We start from the raw sequence: 18691 nt of genomic DNA, 5'->3' as shown, positions 1-18691 counted from the left end.
GGCCAGCCTAGACCTATAATAGGAAGACTTCTTGGACACTGATCAGTCACTGTCTTCTTCTTCTAGAATATTTTGACATTTTGACATAAAACTTGGAAATGTAGGCCCTAGACAAAAAAAGTTTATTTTCATATGTACCTAGGCCTACTAGCCTAGGCATAGGCTAATAATACGCTTGACTGTAGGCCTATGCCTAGAAATTATATCCAATATGGCATAGCCTAGGCCTATCAACAAAGTAAATATAAAACAGAAACATAATCTTGAATAAGACAATTTATGCCCATGTCATTTAACCTCAACCTGATATTATTAATTAACCAACTGGGTAAGGGAGTGTTCAGAAATACTTGTTGTTGGGGGAGGGGCGAGGGTTTCTAAGTAATGTGAAACAAAATCCTTTTGGGTCCTGAAAAACGAATTGAAAAATAAAATTGCACTTAAGGAAGGGGATTAATACAATTAAGAAATATTAGCTTTTCTACATATAACTTAAATAAGACTGATAATTTAAGATGCCCTCTAAGTGCTTTTATGGTAAAACTTCCCAAAACGTTATGTTATGTTATTTATGGTAAAATTTTTCTAAACGATGGTACTGTGTTTGGACATACAGTACCGTTTTGTTTAGCGTTTCGGCAAGTTTTACCATAAAGGCTACGATTTGAATTCAAATGATGTTGAGTGCCATAGCTTCTGATGAGTTGCACTCCTAAATTTGGTATAAAAACATACATTATAATTAAGCATTGCACTATCTGGAAAATAATTTCCTGCCTTTCTTCCTTTACTTTGCTTTTGTGTATTCATTGATTAAAAAAATACTTTGAACTTTTTCTTAGCATTGTTTTAATCTTTCTATCAAACTAAAGGAAAGTAATTCGACATGGACTAAATTTGATTGTTAATTAATGGAAAATTTGGCATGTAAAATAAGTTCAACATAGAAATTATTTGACCTTGGAAAGTTTGAATGTATATTCAATTCCTATCCATGGTTCACTTACTTTACTACTAGTTCACCTGTATACCAAGGCCTGTGATGTGCCTTCTTTATCCAAGTGGCCTTTACCTTACCAAGTACAGTACCTGTATTACCACATGATGTGGAAGATCTTTTGAAACACCAGGACAAGTCGGTGTTGTCAAGGTGGTATTATCGTAAGATTATACAAAGTTTATTTGAAGACATGATACAATTTACTCTGTAAGTATTTAACCTGATTATTATGTTTTTGAGTACTACTTAAAGTTTTACTACTGTACTAATTTGATGCAGTTTCCTCTTTCCAGACCTGCTTCCGATTACCTATGACTTTCTCATTGATTCAATTTATTACCTGGGCATCTTCACATTTAGTACTATAAAAAGTAATGAAGTCTACTATAATGCATGCACTGTCAAGAGGGTTTATTGCTAAAGCTTCAAAATACTTTAATTCATCTATTTTAACACTATTCTTTCCATGTTTATTCACTGATTGTTAATCTTGATACAGTAATTTTTCCCCTTGCACCTTTTTTTTTTGTAGATATTCAACAACAGCTGAGTATACTGAGGTAGCCAGAGCTAGTTACCAAGTTTAAGATCTTAGAAGATAAATCTGGAAATTCAACAGGACATGTAAGCCATGTTAACAATTTTACATACTGAAAAGACACATTACAGCAAAAAAAAATTGATTGTTAATCTTGATACAGTAATTTTTCCCCTTGCACCTTTTTTTTTGTAGATATTCAACAACAGCTGAGTATACTGAGGTAGCCAGAGCTAGTTACCAAGTTTAAGATCTTAGAAGATAAATCTGGAAATTCAACAGGACATGTAAGCCATGTTAACAATTTTACATACTGAAAAGACACATTACAGCAAAAAAAAAAATTGAGTCAAATTCTGGGGTAGATTAAGGGTGATTTCAAGCATGATGTCATCAAGGTATTTAGAATTTGTGTATCAGAACATACAGTACAGTACATTGTAATAATGCTTAAGTACCGTAGCTACTGCCATTTAGTATAATTAATAATTGTATGCTGTCGTCTGAACCAAACTAAGAGTTAGTCAGACAGATGAAATAACATGCAAAAGGGCATTTTTGTACTCGCATATAACTCTATGACTCTTTATTGTAGTCTCACAATAGAGATGTTGGTGGTTCAAATTCTTTGCTTCAGTCCAATCAGCTTATAGCTTTTTGGGAAAGCACAAACAATTGGAATGAAAAGTAGATTTAAGGTATAAATTTACCTTCATAATGTAAAAATGGTATAAGGCCTATCTACTTCATCCCAATCACCTTATTTTCAGGTAAAAATCATATACTGGCACAAATACGGCACAGAACTGAACCTTTAATGTGGCACTGTCCCTTAGAAAATTGTAAAATCATAAAAAATCGAATTAAAAAATTACTGTACTATGTACACATAATGTAATCACCTTAAAGATGAAACATATATCGTAAGCCGCAATAGTTAATATAATACTGTATAACAATATTAAATACAATAAACAATAAAATTGCTAAAAGCAAATGTAAGAATTCTCATACTCAAATGGTTGTAAATGTTTGAATATTGAGTTTTAGTATGTTGTTGTCATGGTAAATGTTTTTTCCGATTGTCGAAGTGACAGTGCATCTTTGAATTTTTGAAATGATATTTTCCCTATTTGGCATCTTAGGAAAATACGTCAGGAGAAAACCAAGCCAGCATCAAGCATGTAACAGATTTAATGGACCTTTCAAAGAAGTGTAACCCAGACTAGAACATTATGGCCGATAAACTAGAGCGTACAAAGGAATATCGTTTAAAATATATTGCCGAGTACTCTGTGAAAGACGTGTTGGCGAAATTTCCTTTTCTTAAACTAGAAAATGAGGTAATAATTAAATATCCAAATCAATTATGTAGCATGTCAATAATGATTGAGACAAATAATTCCATAAAAAGGAATGGAAATGGCCTATAGTTATTGAGAATATAATGCTGGGGGATTACACTTTTCCCATCTACTATTAAAGCTTTGTTCCACTTAAAAAGAAGCAGAACTGGCATTATTCATGAAGGAAATGCTTTTTCAGAACTCTTGTATTCTTCCTCATGGAAATACCAGTACCATTTTAAAATGACAATATGGTGAATTATTTCATGGAGAGAATAGAAAAAAATATATATAAAAAGCCAATTTTTGAGGATCTACACTACAGTAGAAGAAAACAGTTTCTTGTCTCATTGCATCACAATACTGTAATAATATATTCCTAGGTGTACAGACTAAAAAAAAACGTCCATCCAATTTAGAAACTGAAAGGCATAGAGGGTCCTGGTCACTGACACCTTGTCTGGTATTACATAGACATATATTCCATACAAAAGATTAAGCCAGTATGGTTACCACAATGCATACTTTTACAGAGTATTAATATGTTAAGCCAGTGTGATGATTACCACAAAGCATACAGTGTATTAGAGTTAATAAGATGGTTATCACAACAATTGTACGCAAAAAAATGGACAGTGGGGTGGGGTAGGGGAGCCTCCATCAGGGAGAAAAAAAAATCAGGAAAAAATTTGTCAGGTAAAAGAAAAATCTTTTCAAAATACAAACCTTTCAGTTTCTAAATTGGATGGACGTTTTTTTTTTAGTCTGTACACCTAGGAATATATTATTACATTATTGTGATGCAATGTATAGTATTGGGTATTTAAGACTGGCTTTCATAATATTAGGCCAATGTCAATATGACCGGATACAAGAACAGTAGATCATTCAGAATGCATGTAAAGACCTTAAACTTGGGTAGGACTCGTAGCCTACATGCTCAGCAAAATAATTCATAATGTTGAGAATTTTTTTAATTATTATTATTCATTTATTTATTTATTTTTTTTTTTTTTTATAATTTTCATATTTTTTTTATATTTTTTTATTTATTTAAATAATTCACAGTATTGTCATTTTAAAATTTAGGACTCAGTCCTTAATAAACTATGGTGGGTATGGATGTAAATAAATCAGGCAGTATGAATGCTATTCACAAACCTCTGTACCTTTACAGGTGTTTGCAAATCTCTGCCCAATGCAGCAATATACTGTTGAAAGTAAATGAGACTATTTTTTGCTGCCTTATGGGATAATCAATGCCATTAATATTGTAGCAATAAAACATGATGGCCATTTTCTTATGTATATAATACCTACTGTACTGTATATAGGCCTATTTCGGTTATGCTTTGCAGTTTCACACCACAACACCTCCATACCGCCATCACAACATTTTTTTTGGTACGGTATGTCATGCCTTGTTGGCTCAAGTATGTGTGAGATTGTAGATTTCACACCACAACCTCGCATTCACTCCAGCACCAGCATTTCCCTAGCCTATAGCTACCTCATTTCAGAAGTGAATTCCAGATATAGAATGCAAATTCTATTTTTCAAGCTTTCCTATTTTTATTTTTAAGGTAGGGATTTATTTTATACTAGAAAAACTGTAACATATCCAGTGAATAGATGATGCATTATATTTGTCCTCTAATAATTACTTGTAATAACTGACCATAGAAGTGTTTGTCATATTAGTTAAGTAATACGTTTTTATCCGAATAAACATTTGAATTGTTAATGCTGCTTTGTTTGTGCTTTTATTCTTGACACAGGTGAAAATTAGCATTCATAGAATAGTGTAATGCAGTGTAATGGGTATGTAAGCCAAGTAATCATTCTTAATTCCCAACCACTACCCAGTACATATTTACTACTAATTGTTGAATGTTGAACTTGTGTAGTGTTTATAAGGTGCTGATGTGAACCAGCTAATGTTCTGATGTGAACCTGCTAAAGTGCTGATGTGAACCACCTTCTGTCAATCATGTCATAATTAAAGGGTACAATTTAGAACCCCAAAGGAGCATTACTGTACCATATAATGGGGTGCAAGGTTGCACCTTTATTTAGAGGTACAATTGTGCACCTTAAAAGGTGGCTGTGGTGTTGCATCGTTTTGTACCTTTTTAAGTAGATATTTGCACCTTTTTTTTTAACAGTGTAGGGATTGGGTGGTGTACCGCCAGATGGTAAGAAGGATGGCACCGCCAGCTGAACTACTGAGCCAAGCGTAGTGAGTTCATAAATTAAATTCTACAGAATTTATTGTGATGTATTATGAATGGTAATACAGCGATGATGATTGTCATTTATTTGTTATTAATATTCTAACATTTATATCTTTACTTCGATTACATAGGCAAACTACAGTTTTAACTGCTCACTCAGCTACTCTACGAAGAAGGGGTAACTGTCTCCATCACATCAGAGTTGGTCTTCAGAGAGGACGTAACAAGATTGGAGTCTAAACGATCCGCATCAGCAAATGTCAGATTAAACCGGCTTTGGAACCAATACCGCGCTGGTGAGCGTGATGTCCGATCAATGATGATCAGTGCCAGCAAACTCATCAAGTTTTCGACGAAAATAAATGTAATAAAAATAAATGTGATGAATGATGCAGTTATTGTACTATGTAATACTGTTTTTATATCAGTTCTTAATATATTTTAGATTTAAGTTTATGCATTATCATATTGTGCAGTACTACAGTGCCAGCAGACTCATCAAGTTTTCGACGAAATAAATGTAATAAAAATAAATGTGATGAAATTTATCTTTAGGCCTCAATATTGCAGATTTAAATGAGTACTATGTATTACTGTACTATTTTTATATCAGTTTATTAGTTGTATATAAATTTAATTAATTCTAATTGTTTTAATGCTTAGCTTACAACTGTATAAGTTTTAATGTGTATTAGTATTGCAGTAATTGCATTTCATCTTTAGGCCTTAATATTGCAGATTTAAGTGATATTTAAATAATTAATTTAAAATGAAAACAAATGTAAATCTGTATCAACTATGTAATGCTAATTATTATATAATTAATTACAATGATGTATAAATGCATAAAACTGTACACTGAATAATTATATTTGTGAATAAACATTACCTTATGTTGAAATTTGCTTTTCTTTCTTAAAGGTTGAATGTCAGCCGAAAATGTAAGTTCCAGTCTTATTAACAAATCACATACTGGAGGGAGAGACTTCTTAATTTATGATAAATTACTGTACAATGAATACAGTTTCAAATTAATGAATAAAGATACTGTACTGTAAAATAAATAAAATACTGGAGCTTATACTTATACTGGCAATATGAATTACTGTACAATGAATAGGCTACAGTTTCAAATTGTATAATGAATAACAATACTGTTCTGTAAAACAAATAAAATACTGAAGCTTTACAATTCTTCAATGTAAGACACTTAAAATTTTTATTTACAATAAATGGAATCCACATACCTGAAATAAATAAGTAAATAATACTGTACATGAAAGCAATTATTATATACATACAATACCTAAAATAAATAAGTAAATATTTCTGTGCGACATGACAGCAATTAATTAGTTTAACAAAGGCTTACAGTTAGGCATACGCCGCCACAGCATGCGGTGTGGAGAAATGCCCAACTGGCGCTCCATACAAATCTCGCCCAGCCGAAGGTGTCGGCGGCCGAAGAAGTTATATCCCCCTCGTAGACAACCCATATAGGGTGTCTATAAAACGAAGACCCTTGAAAATTTCACAAACAGAGGCCCAAAAAATTTCGTAATTTTGATTCTGTGACAGCCTGGCGTATTATCATCAAAATGAAAGAGAAAAAATAGGGGTCTTCGTTTTTGGGTGTTCGGTCTTCGTTTTGGTTTTATAGACACCCCTACTGCTAGTTCTAGGTCCTCCTAGCTAGAGACGTACGTCATCTTACTTTAAAACACATTCAAAATATACAAACTGTTACTGCCTTTCTTCTGCTGTCCTTATTCAACAAAATTTCAACAGTTTCTTCTCCACAACGTGACTCTTCTTTTCCTTACTTCCGGGTCCAAACGGAAGAGGGTCAACTCGGCCATAGTCAACTCAGCCACAAGTCAACCGGTAGTTGCAGCTTACTACTTAGACTTGCTACAAGTCTCCTATGTTTTTATTTTTCTCATTCTGGACAGCGCCACCAACGAGAAAGTTAATTTAGAGACGGAATAATAATAATTCGAAAAAAAAGAAATCGAATATGGTACGCCAATTAAATTAGGTATGGCGCGCACTAAGTGCAATAAAGAGTAAGTAACCTAAAATTAGGGCCTGGAACCCAGGCTAATTACTACTACACTGGTTTTGAGGGAATAAATAATGGCCTCGCTATTACTATTAGTATAAAATACTAATTCGTGTTTTTATTATTAACAATTCTACAAGTTTTTTTTTGCACTCTTTATCGTCACTCTACATGCCTATAAACTCCTGATTATACTATACAGTTATTACTAACCTAACAATTATGGTTAATTTTTTTTAACGTATATATTGTAATATTTTTGTTAAATAAGCACAAGTAATCAAAGAATAGTAACCCAGGGTTATTCAGCGTTACGGTAGGCCTTACGCTCTTTTATTGTGTCTGTCTAGTAGTTATACGGGTATTTTATCTAGGCCTATTATTTTTTTTATATTGTAAATGTTGTTAACCCTGACAAAATGAAACATTCTTTTCTGCATGTGGCAAACATTTTCGTACAGTTAACTTTAATTATTCTATATTTTTTTAGAAATAGTTAATTAGCTAAATAGAAGGCATGAGCTTAAAACCACATTACGCATTGCGACGCCACACAAGCAGAGCCTCGGTTAGTAGCCAGGGCAGTATTTGTAGCTGAGGAAGATCCCCTGAAGCTGCGTTCTTTTAGATATTTAGGTGTCTAAATTCAAAATTATTATAGTATATAGTACATCGTTCAAAGTGAATGCATTCGTCTTGTTTTCACCCTGGCCCAGACGGGCTCAGGTACACTACTTTTTACACGCTCACACACACATTTTCCAGATACAAGCCAATTATACACGTACCCCATACCTAATATAATTTTCACATTTATGCCGGTAACGCTATAACCCCACTCCAACGTTAAATTTCTCGTTCAATACAAGGTCGACCGTCATGTACCATCAGCCTGACATTGTAAAAGAGTTCCTTCTTATCTTCCAAATCAAGCCCAGCACGCGTAGGAATTGTGACTGTCATAAGGTCAAAGTTAATTGCCTGCTGAATAGTAACTGGCTTGACAACACGAAAATTAATGATAGATACGTGATCTATTATTTGATTTCAAGCTAATATCCATTCAATCCATAAAGATAGATAAAACGACAATAAACACCTGATCTAACATTAGATAATGTTTTAGTTATATATTTATACTCTTTTCTATCTTATTAAAACTCTGTGTGACAGCGCCACTAAATACTTTGAGGATAATTGTGGATATGTGAGTATTTGTGGATGTTAGGCGCTTTCAAATATTTGTTATTCATTGATTGAATTGAAAAGCCCTTATTTGTAAAAGATAGACAAAATAATTCACTGTACGAAAGGTGGGCCTAATCAAATGAGCATTATCTGCTCAGCAGTAGTCGTTACATGTGTATAAATCAACAAAACATAATCTAACAAAATATAAGATAGGCCTGCTACACATTTTGTTATTTTTTAATTAGTTGGTAGGCCCACTCTTAAATTATGTCCATATTATTCATATTTAATTAGATGAGATAACTCGTCAAATACTATTTAATATATTCATCTGCTTCTTTGAAAGAAAGTACATAGTAATATACTTTAAACTATAAATGGTAAAAGAGTGAGAGGTCTTCCGATTAGAGTAAATCTTCATTACCCGGTAGCTTGTGTGTATATTTTAGCTAGTCTCAGACCGTATAACTCACAAACATGATGCAATATTTCAGAACCAATGGTATATTCAATATAATTATTTGAATGGTTAGGTGACCGAGTAAGGCGCAGAACAGAACACTTCTTAACATTGAGGTTCAATTTATTCTAAGAGCAACAGTGAACTACGGCATCTAGATCATCTTGTAGGGAAATTATATCCATGATAGCCCTATAGAGAACAGCATCGTCGGCGTAATTGTAAAATATGTGAATTTATATACGAAGATACGTCTTAAACAAAAATGTTAGATAAGGCCGGCCCAAGGACCGATCCCTTTATTGAAGTGACTCAAACTTTGGTAACTTGTGTAATTATTATTGTGACTGCAAAGATCGTGCACTTTGGAAGCAATTATTTATAAATGGAGTACAATTGTATCAACAGTGGCTCAAATGTCCAATCAGTACTCCCAAATTAACCCATATAACAATACCAATGGAGTTATCTTCCGTTAGTACACAAATGTACAGTACCGTACTTTTGTAGGTCTATCAGGAGCCGATATACCTAACCATATCCAACCATGGAAATTACCGCCTACTCATCCAATTCTTTTTAAAAACTCAAACAGTATTACAAACAACATGTTTAACGAATGCTCCTGCAAAAGGGTTGTTATTATATTTTGCTTCCTAGTCATTTTGCCAATAGAGGCTGTATCAGGTATGTGGATTTTCTTTACATTCTAATCCATAAACAGCATTCAAATCATCAGAAATATATGTGACGTATTTTTATTTCATAGGCCTTTGGTCTATTAAATTAAGCTAGGCCTTCTTAATAAATAATCTGAAATATAATGTATCATATAAAAAACAAATCATGTATTTTTGTGAACATAAAGTTGTTTTATGCTTACAAATAATCATGAATACAGGCAATGCAGTTTCGTTTTGTTTTACTAAAAAAAAAAACGTTGTAAATAAGCGAGGCTAAAAAAGTCCTTACTTTCGGCATTCCACTTTGTATTTACTTACATTTTAATATTAAAATACTACCGTATATTGTTTACTTCAGTTGATTTTATGGGTCCATTCATAGAAAATTGTGGGCAAATTTGTACATTTTTTGTATATTTTAATAGTTGTATCTTTTTATATCTTTTTTATTTGCATTTGTTCTGATCATAAATAAATGCTAAATAAAGAAAAAATAGATAATAATACTCTTAATATTTTTTATATTTAATTTTATATATTTTTAATATGAATCAAAATACAACGCCACTAAGAAATGTGGGGGAAAAGTAACAAATTAAAAAGAGGAGAGAAGAACCGAAGCAGTAACGCTATTCAAATAAACTAACACATAGGCCTATTATATTTTTGAGATACTGTATATGATTTCATTGTATTCAATAGCACGTAATTGTCCACCTTGATGATTGAAATAGACTGTGAAATATCATAATTCATGGATAGGAATTGAACTTTTCAAAATCATAAAATTTGAAGTATTAAAACTGAGAAATAATGCTGCTTTAAGAGAGTAGCTAGCTCAGTCGGCTTAGCCACTGTGTGTGCCTGAGCCGTGCAGATATTTTGGTTCTCGGTTCAATCTCATCGCTTCTCTCCTTGTGTTGTAGCAGGAGGGCTGAATTGCAAGTTCCAAAAGTGCACTTGCTTTAAGCCGTAGGTCCCGTATGTAAAATGGCCCTTTGCACGCATGGTGCACTTTAAAGAACGCAGTACACCGGAAATTTCAGTAAGGGATTGTCTTCCGGTGTACTGCCCTATTCACCATCAGAAATACCACTGCAAATAAGTCTTAGGACTTTCAATTTTAAGTTACAATAATGTTATAATTGGCGTACAGAATGTTATTTTAATGTAAAAGCATAAATACGTATTTAACGTAATTTTACAACTAAATAACGTTGCAATGTTAGTGCAACATAACAAACACAACGTTTACGAACGTTATAAAAGCGCGTTGTGTTTGCTGTGAATTTACTAGTATTGAAAGACCAGTTGCCACCAAACTATATATACATTCTATTCTTATTCATAGTTAAGAATAATAAAAACTTTGTTTGGAATGTTTATTACAGGAGACTGTAGCTCTTCACCACCGTCGTTTGAGCATTCTACCTTTACAGGCGGTGGGTCAAAGGAAGGAGATTATGCTATCTATTCGTGTGATTCCGGTTATGTGCTTACTGGAGATCAAAAATATGGGGTACAATTTTGTGAAAGTGGAAAATGGGTAGGAGAAAACATTGAATGCAAATGTAAGTTCAGCTATAGATCTTTTGGAGGAGACAAAATAATGATACAATAAGGTGTATCAGAGGTACGCCTGTATCTCAGGACGGTAGTATCAGTCATGAAACACCCTAAAAAAAATTTAAAAAAATTTAGTTCCGCTGGTTTGAATAAGTTTATACTATTATGTATTTTAAGGATCAAGGTCGTACAATTCGGGTTTAATGTTAAGTCATAACATAAATGGCTACCATATGTATGTGGATCACACTTATGCAGTGGCAACTTGTATATCCAATCAGAATTATGATTTCGTTCAAAGTAACATTCCGGAGGAAAACAATTTTGTTATGTTTCCAATAGGTTTACAATGTCCAGAACCATCAGCACCCGCATTCGGAAACTTTAGTTCCAATAGCTCAGATTATATGGCCACTATTTCATACTCTTGTTACCAAGGAGTGAACCTTGAAGGAAATAGCGAAAGACAATGTCAGGGTGATGGAACATGGAACGGAGAGGCACCAAATTGTACTGGTTAGTGGCCCTACATTAGGGAGATTTCGCAAGCTCACTAAAAAGATAAGGAATACGGGTACCGGTACGTCATCAAATTTCTAGACAAACCTTCCGCTAAAATAACCTTTAACCTTTAAAGTAGCATATGTCAAAACTTAGGCGTTTGTGCCTTTTGCGCGGATCAACGATCATTCAGCTAGTTCAGCATAATATTGTCACGAATGTTTTAGGCACGAATTACGATAATGATAATGACGTATTCGTTATCCTTTTAGTAAGGTTGCGAAATCTCCCTATAGATTGATCTTGTTTTACTGTGTACATTTTGTCTATTGCAGTGATGGACCGTCAAGGGATGCATGGTATAAATGAATACCCTAGCTAAAACTCAAAACAAAATATTTTATTGTACCTTTTCTCAGTTTTATTAATTTTTTCGTCTCTTCTTGTATATAATGTTTTGTTTCCTCTTTCTTCTCCTTCTTCTGCTTTCTTTTGTAATCTAGTTTATCCTCTCCCTTGTCATTTACCTATGAATGTTATCATAGGGAGTTTTTAAATGCTTCTTTTTCTTTAATCAGTTGTAATGTTCTTTCTATGTTAAGTGAATACAAGTGATTGTAAAAAGAAAAAAACGAAAGTGGAAGCATAACTTATAATGGTTAAATTTGCTATTCTTCCAACCGCGTGGTGGCATTAGAATACTATTTAACACTGGATTAGATGCGCTGGGTCCAAGATTGTATTCGCATGCTTCTCCTCTTCTCACTGCTTCTCATATAAGTATTAGCTGCAGCGGCGTAGCTCGGTGCGAAAGGGCCCCAGCGTAGGATTAATTGCCGGGCCCTTTGATGTGATAGGGGAATTCCCTAGTTCTCAGAAAAGAAATAAGAAGTGCTTTTTAACCCCCTACTCCTAAAGGCCTAGGTTAGAAATAAATACTAATGATAATCGGATTCGTAACTATTTTAAGAGGGGCATATTCAGTCTCAGCAGCTGTACTTAACTAATTAAAAAAATGGTGGCACGTGGATTTAAACAATTGAAGTGGCGGATCAGGGAATTTGGATAGAGTACCAGGAAGGGATTTTAACAGGTGGAGAAGGGAGCCCCACCATTTTTGGGGCTGGGGTAAGAACATTTATGATTATAGCACCTCTAGATGGCCGGAAATAGCACTCTCAGACTTATAATATTATGAATATAATTTCCTTTTTCCCTATTTTTTTTATAATTTTGAAAAATAGGGGGTCGGAAAGGATGGGACCCCGGCCCTGAATACACCATTGAACACAGTAATCACTTACTCCTCTAAAAAACTGAATATTATATAATTCAGGGTCCCTCTGCCCGTTTTTCTTCAAAATTAAGTTAAAAAATACAGTATTCTAATTATTATTTTAGGCCTATTTATGAATGGGCCTCTAATAGCCATGGGCCCCAGTGCTTTGCACTGTGTGCCCGTAGCTACGCCACAGCTGAATCGGGGCCTCTACTGATAATCGGGTAATTTGTATTACTCGACATTCTAATCTAATTGATTTTTTCCCTCAAATGACGTCACACAGGTAGCATTTGCAACCACACCGATGATGTTGTTATTGGTGCATTATGCTATAGTATACGAGTAGAAGGCAAGACGTGGAAAGATGCTAAAGCGAGTTGTTTATCTAATGGCAGTAGCCTTGCCTACATCGGTGATGCCGAATCACAGAACGGGATTGTTCATGAGCTAACGAAGAGGTATGGCAGTGAAGATCACAACTACTGGATTGGCCTATATGAAGATATGTTGTGGTATTGGATTGTTTGTAAGAATATTATTTTCTGTTTTTTTTGGGATATGAAATGAAATATCTGAAATAGTCCTGTAGAGATCCTTAAATTGATTACCAGTCAGTCGATGTCGATGCTGATGATGTAAATAATAATGTCAACTTAGTGGCAAACACAATTATTAAATTTAATTATTCGTTTTTCTAATTTTAGTTATTTTTTAAAAAGAAATATAATACAAAAATAGTACCATATTATACTGTTGGCTTAGGCCTAACTGTTACTGTTACTAATATTAATGTACTGTACATTAATATCCAAATTAACGGGAACCATAACTACTAATAACATTATTTTTCTAATACGACCATTACCATTACCACCAATGCAACCATTACCTAACCATTGAAATTAAATTACTAATATTAATGATGATAATGATATAGTGGTAGTAAAGGTAAATGACATTGATATTATTGATATTGATTGACGTTGACGATGACAATAATATTTAAATATATCATCGTATTAATATTAATCATAATTAAAGGGTTAAAACTTTTTAAGAAAATTATTCTGTTTGTTTCATTCTAAAGCTGATTCGCAAATGATCTACAGCAACTGGGATTCACCTTCAGACGCAGAAGAAGGGAAATGCTGTTACATGATGAATGATACAGCCACGTGGTCCAGTCAACATTGTGGTATTAAAATAGGATACATTTGTCAATTTGGTTAGTTTAATTAACATGACGCTCTTAAGCTTGGTTCAAAAGCAAACGAACGAACAAAAAAACGCAACTGCTCTAGTGTCTCAATTGTACCTTCGTCCGAAATATAAACAATTAGCAGCGTCGATGCTTGCATTACGTCAGATCGCGTCATAGACAATCATCTAAAACTATTGCACCGCGTTTGCAGTAAACACGCGTCTAACTTAAAGCAAGGAAATTAAATTTTATTGAATTGCCTTGCTTAAAGTGGTTCACACTCAAAGTCAACTGTGTACTTTAAATGAGCATACTACTGTGGCCTATACTACCATTGATATAACTAGATCTACGACTACTGCTATTGCTGTTGCTTCTAATACTACTAACCCTTTTATATTAATACAATTACAGAAATAATAATAATACAGAAATATCAATAATTAACAGAGATAATCAATTTGTAAAACAATATCATACAATTGGAGTTACCATTAGCTCTTTTTTTAAATTTTAGATGAAACCTGTCCGACATTTTTTAACACAGGTGGAAAATTTGAACCATACGGGCCAGAAGAGATAGATGGCAACAAATATTGTTTTGTTTTCAACCCTTATGCGAATGAGGAGAGAAACTGGGCGAAGGACAAATGCCTTTACAGATTTTTAACCCACGATGGTGGAACAATATTAGAAGGAAAACTTGCAGAAATATTGAATAAAGCCACACAAGATTATATTACAAGTGCAATAAAATCTAATCATAAACTGCAGGGAATTGATTACTGGATTGGGGCTGAGCAAAAGAATGCCAATCCTCGCAAGTGGAAATGGACAAACGGTAAAGATTTAACTGACTACAGCTGATACAAACATTAGACAAGTAACTAATATCTATGAAATACAAGTTGCGCTGCTAAATTAAAAGCCAAGCTTCCATTTACACCTAATGGAATATTGAAGATTGTGGATTATTTAAGTTGTGCTTTTTTTTTTAATCAGCTAATCAAAATTAATCGGCTTATGTCCTATTTTTTTTTTCTAAATAAATACCTAACAAATTTGAAGATTTTATTCACAAAAAATATATATCCAACTGCTTTTCTATTCAAATAACCTTTATTGATTTCTTGTACAAAATACTTTCAAACATTCGTGATTTCATTGCCATCAAGTATGTTACGTATTGTGTAACACAGTGCTTATATGGTAATGTTGCACCTTGCATGATTTCCTACGAAATTTTACTGGAGGTCGATGACAGTGGTGTTTTATTAATCACCGTGCCACGATACTACCGATTATCATTATACTTTTCAGGTTTCAACTTAACGTATTCTTCATGGGGCAATATAGGTTATTCCATAGAGCCTAGTCATCCTTCTGAAAATTGTGTCGACATGTTCAAAATTCCTTATGCGTATGACTGGAACGATGACGACTGTAGCAAGACCGACACACGGTACATATGTAGTTATGGTAAGTATCGTAGCAAAATATTATAGAGGTTATTATGTTTAGATATAAGAATGTGAAGCTAAAAACTACGTCTGATGCCTATCATGATGCCTATCAAATTCACCCAAATTTGTCGAATATCCGTAGTTTCCAGTGGGGGCCCTTGGCGACTCCCTGGCCCCCAGCCTAAATGCTCGCTTCGCTCGCTCGCATGCCACAAAATAAAAGGTACCGGTATATATACCACAAAATAAAAGTTCGGTGACAAATTAATAAGTGGATTAATTACAAGTAAACCATGATAAGATGTCGGCAAAAAAGCATTGATTATGTAGTTTATCCACTATTTAACTTGTCGCCGAACTTGTATTTTGTGGTCCAGTCATGGACCTATTAATAAGTTTGATTTTGTTATATTTTAATAAATTTGTGTCCACAAGTCAACTTTCAATGATTGTAACTCGTTTTTTTTTTTCATTGTTTTTACATTATATATGTGTGTGGGTGTGGGTGTGTGGGTGTGGGTGTGGGTGTGGGTGTGTGTATGTGTATGTGTGTGTGTGTGTGTACTGTAGGTTTAGGGAAAATAATTTGTGATCCAATGGATAAAGCGACAGTGTACTCGACATGGAAAGCAGACTTTTACCACATCATTCATACCTTTACATTATATGTGGGATTGAATTATGGTCTTTGGCATTTGGGCTGAATAAAGGTTAAACTGCGCGAATCTCCTTTCGGAAGGTTCGTATACCTACATAAACAGTTGGTCCTCCTTTATCCATAAGTCAAGATACTTGAAACACAAGTTATAACTCTCCTCATATAAAATCTGCATCACCGAATTGCATAGTGGGTATACTGTATTAGCTTAAGTTCGTTTATCTCCAGCCGTACGCGGTGCCCCATTAAAAACGAGGCGCCGCGTATGGTGGCTGGAGATAAACAAACTTACGTAAATTGTCATTATTGGGAAGAGAGAAGGGCGTCGCGTACGTATGAAGATGCGTATGCAAGAGTTCTATTTTGTGTTTCATCTTTGTCATAAGTAACATGGGGGATGCATTTTTATTTCAGATCCTTGGTTACATTCAGAAGATTTTTGTGGCTTCCCAGGTGGTATTCCACATGGAGTTGCGGTTACTTCCATCCAATCACGATACGCCATAGGTGATAATGTTACTTACGTTTGCGAAGCTGGTTACCACTTCCAAGGACCGTCTACAATTACATGCATCGGAAAAGGACAGTGGTTTCGAGACCAGCCATCTTGTATAGGTAAACAATGATTTTTTTTTATACTGTATTCATATATTGATATCTGAAGAAGTTCATTTTGTAGAAGAAATGTTGTTCTAAACGGAGCTTCAAAATGCTGGTAAAGAAGCAGTGATGCTGGATCCTCTTCTTCTGGTTAGGTTGTAGGACACTAACTGGCTTAGGTTTCCCAATTTTTCTTTTTTGTGCCGCTTATTTTCCCAGCAACTTGAGGATTTCTTTCAAATGGATATGAGCGCTACAGAAATCATATTAATTATTATTTTTATTATTATTATTATTATTTATTCTAATAGACCAAGAATAGAATTAATAACGATTATCCACATTATGACTTAATATGATTATATTGAATGAAACAGAATTATTATGGCATAACAACATTATTAATCTTCCTACTTGCATGTTCGTCGTCGTTTCGCCGTTACGGTTTGAGTAGCTGTAAACTGCTCATTCCCACCGCCAGCCATTGAGTTTTCGATGCATACCGTCGTGTCGTCGCAGTATCGTGGTATTGTCGTTTATAAGTGTACGAGTAATCTTATCCTGATAGGTTATGGTGTGTCAGTGTGTCTGTCAAATGCAACTTGGAGTCATCCAGAATTTACATGTGAACGTATGTTGCAATCATTTATTTTCGAGCTTTTAGAAACCTAGGCATCGGCTTATTTGACTGTGGGATTTAGCAAAATACGATTCTTAATGCTCTTTATAGTAGATTTAATAATATTTGCTTTTGTTATCAAATGTACCAATGTAGGTTAATGGCACAGTTGACGCCTGTTGTTTATGTAATTTATGTTTTCTATTTAGAACGTTTTTTTTTTAATTAGGCCTAATTATTCTATTTTATTTACAGATACGCCAACTTTCTTACAGACCACGTTGTCAAAGACCGATACGGCTACTGATCGGTTTACGACGTACCAGCAGATGACGTCTTTAAATGAAACATATCCTGCGAGGTCAACAACAGAGTCAATATCAGCACAAGAATCGTATTCTTTCTTTACACACGAACTACAATCTACAGAAGGTGCGGATGAATCTTCCAGTATATCTCATTCTACAGATGAGGTCGGCTTACCAACTACCACAGAAAATAGGCCGTCGACAAACGTTGCAATTACAATTCCCGAAATGGAAACATCGAGTGGAAAAAGCAATACGTTGCCTTTGGTGACAGACAGCACATACACTGTGGAAGCAGATGCAACAGACGGCGTCATGACATCAATGATGCAATCGGCAACGTCTGTAGGAGGACCACTGAATAAAACCACCTTACTGACTACACTGACAAACGAATCAGTGAATCCCTCGACCATGAGGCCGATTGAGCTGAAAACAGGTAAAAGTCACAACCAGCTAGAGTATAAATGAGTAGGCCTAATTGATGGATAATTGTTTATACCCTTGAATCTATTCGGCTATACAAAATACATTATACTGTATGTATATGTATGCATATATGTATATGTATATAAGAAGGATAAAAGATGTTGTCGCGTTAGCCGTAACTTGTGTTGTCATCAAATTGTCGATCACGCGAAGTGAATATCAATCCATATTTTAAGTTAATTGAGGGCAATATAATGACGTCGTTTTTCATTGGACCGGTAGCTGTTTCCGACTATGTGCTGTTGACGATTACGTTCCGCATTCCCTCACCGTGTCAGCTGTCTCTTATACACATCTAGCGAGTTCAAAGGTTTGCCTTAATTTTTGCTTATTGTTTTAAAACGTCAATAACTAAATTTCAAAACGCTTATAGCCACAAAGATATTTTCATTAATAACCATATCTTTCAGTTTTTATCTTGATATTTGGACTACTAATCGTTTGTGGAATAATGCTGCTTTTAGCAATTGCACTCATCACCCACAGGTAT

General features: G+C 34.3%; 1 protein-coding gene and 1 long non-coding RNA gene across 2 annotated transcripts; both read left to right on the top strand.

Annotated features, from left to right (window-relative positions):
• LOC117107515 lies at positions 1-5652 on the top strand. The gene is made up of 4 exons (XR_004445253.1): positions 1-1207; positions 1533-1624; positions 2684-5123; positions 5250-5652. It is a non-coding gene; the product is annotated as an uncharacterized LOC117107515 (long non-coding RNA).
• A 3678-nt stretch (positions 5653-9330) lies between these two features.
• Positions 9331-18183, top strand: LOC117107516 (sushi, von Willebrand factor type A, EGF and pentraxin domain-containing protein 1-like). Its single transcript, XM_033249208.1, has 10 exons — positions 9331-9518; positions 10906-11085; positions 11423-11596; positions 13147-13389; positions 13951-14088; positions 14582-14905; positions 15385-15543; positions 16600-16800; positions 17240-17416; positions 17660-18183. Exons 1-10 carry the CDS (start codon positions 9440-9442, stop codon positions 18181-18183), a joined length of 2199 nt encoding a protein of 732 aa, XP_033105099.1. The 5' UTR covers positions 9331-9439.
• Positions 18184-18691: the final 508 nt, after the last annotated feature.

The sequence above is a fragment of the Anneissia japonica genome, unplaced genomic scaffold (genome assembly GCF_011630105.1).
Source record: "Anneissia japonica isolate Jap-2015-1 unplaced genomic scaffold, ASM1163010v1 scaffold288104_len61446_cov133, whole genome shotgun sequence".
NCBI lineage: Eukaryota > Metazoa > Echinodermata > Crinoidea > Comatulida > Comatulidae > Anneissia > Anneissia japonica.
Note: the sequence above shows the minus strand (reverse complement) of the source record. Positions and strands in the feature narration are given on the sequence as shown.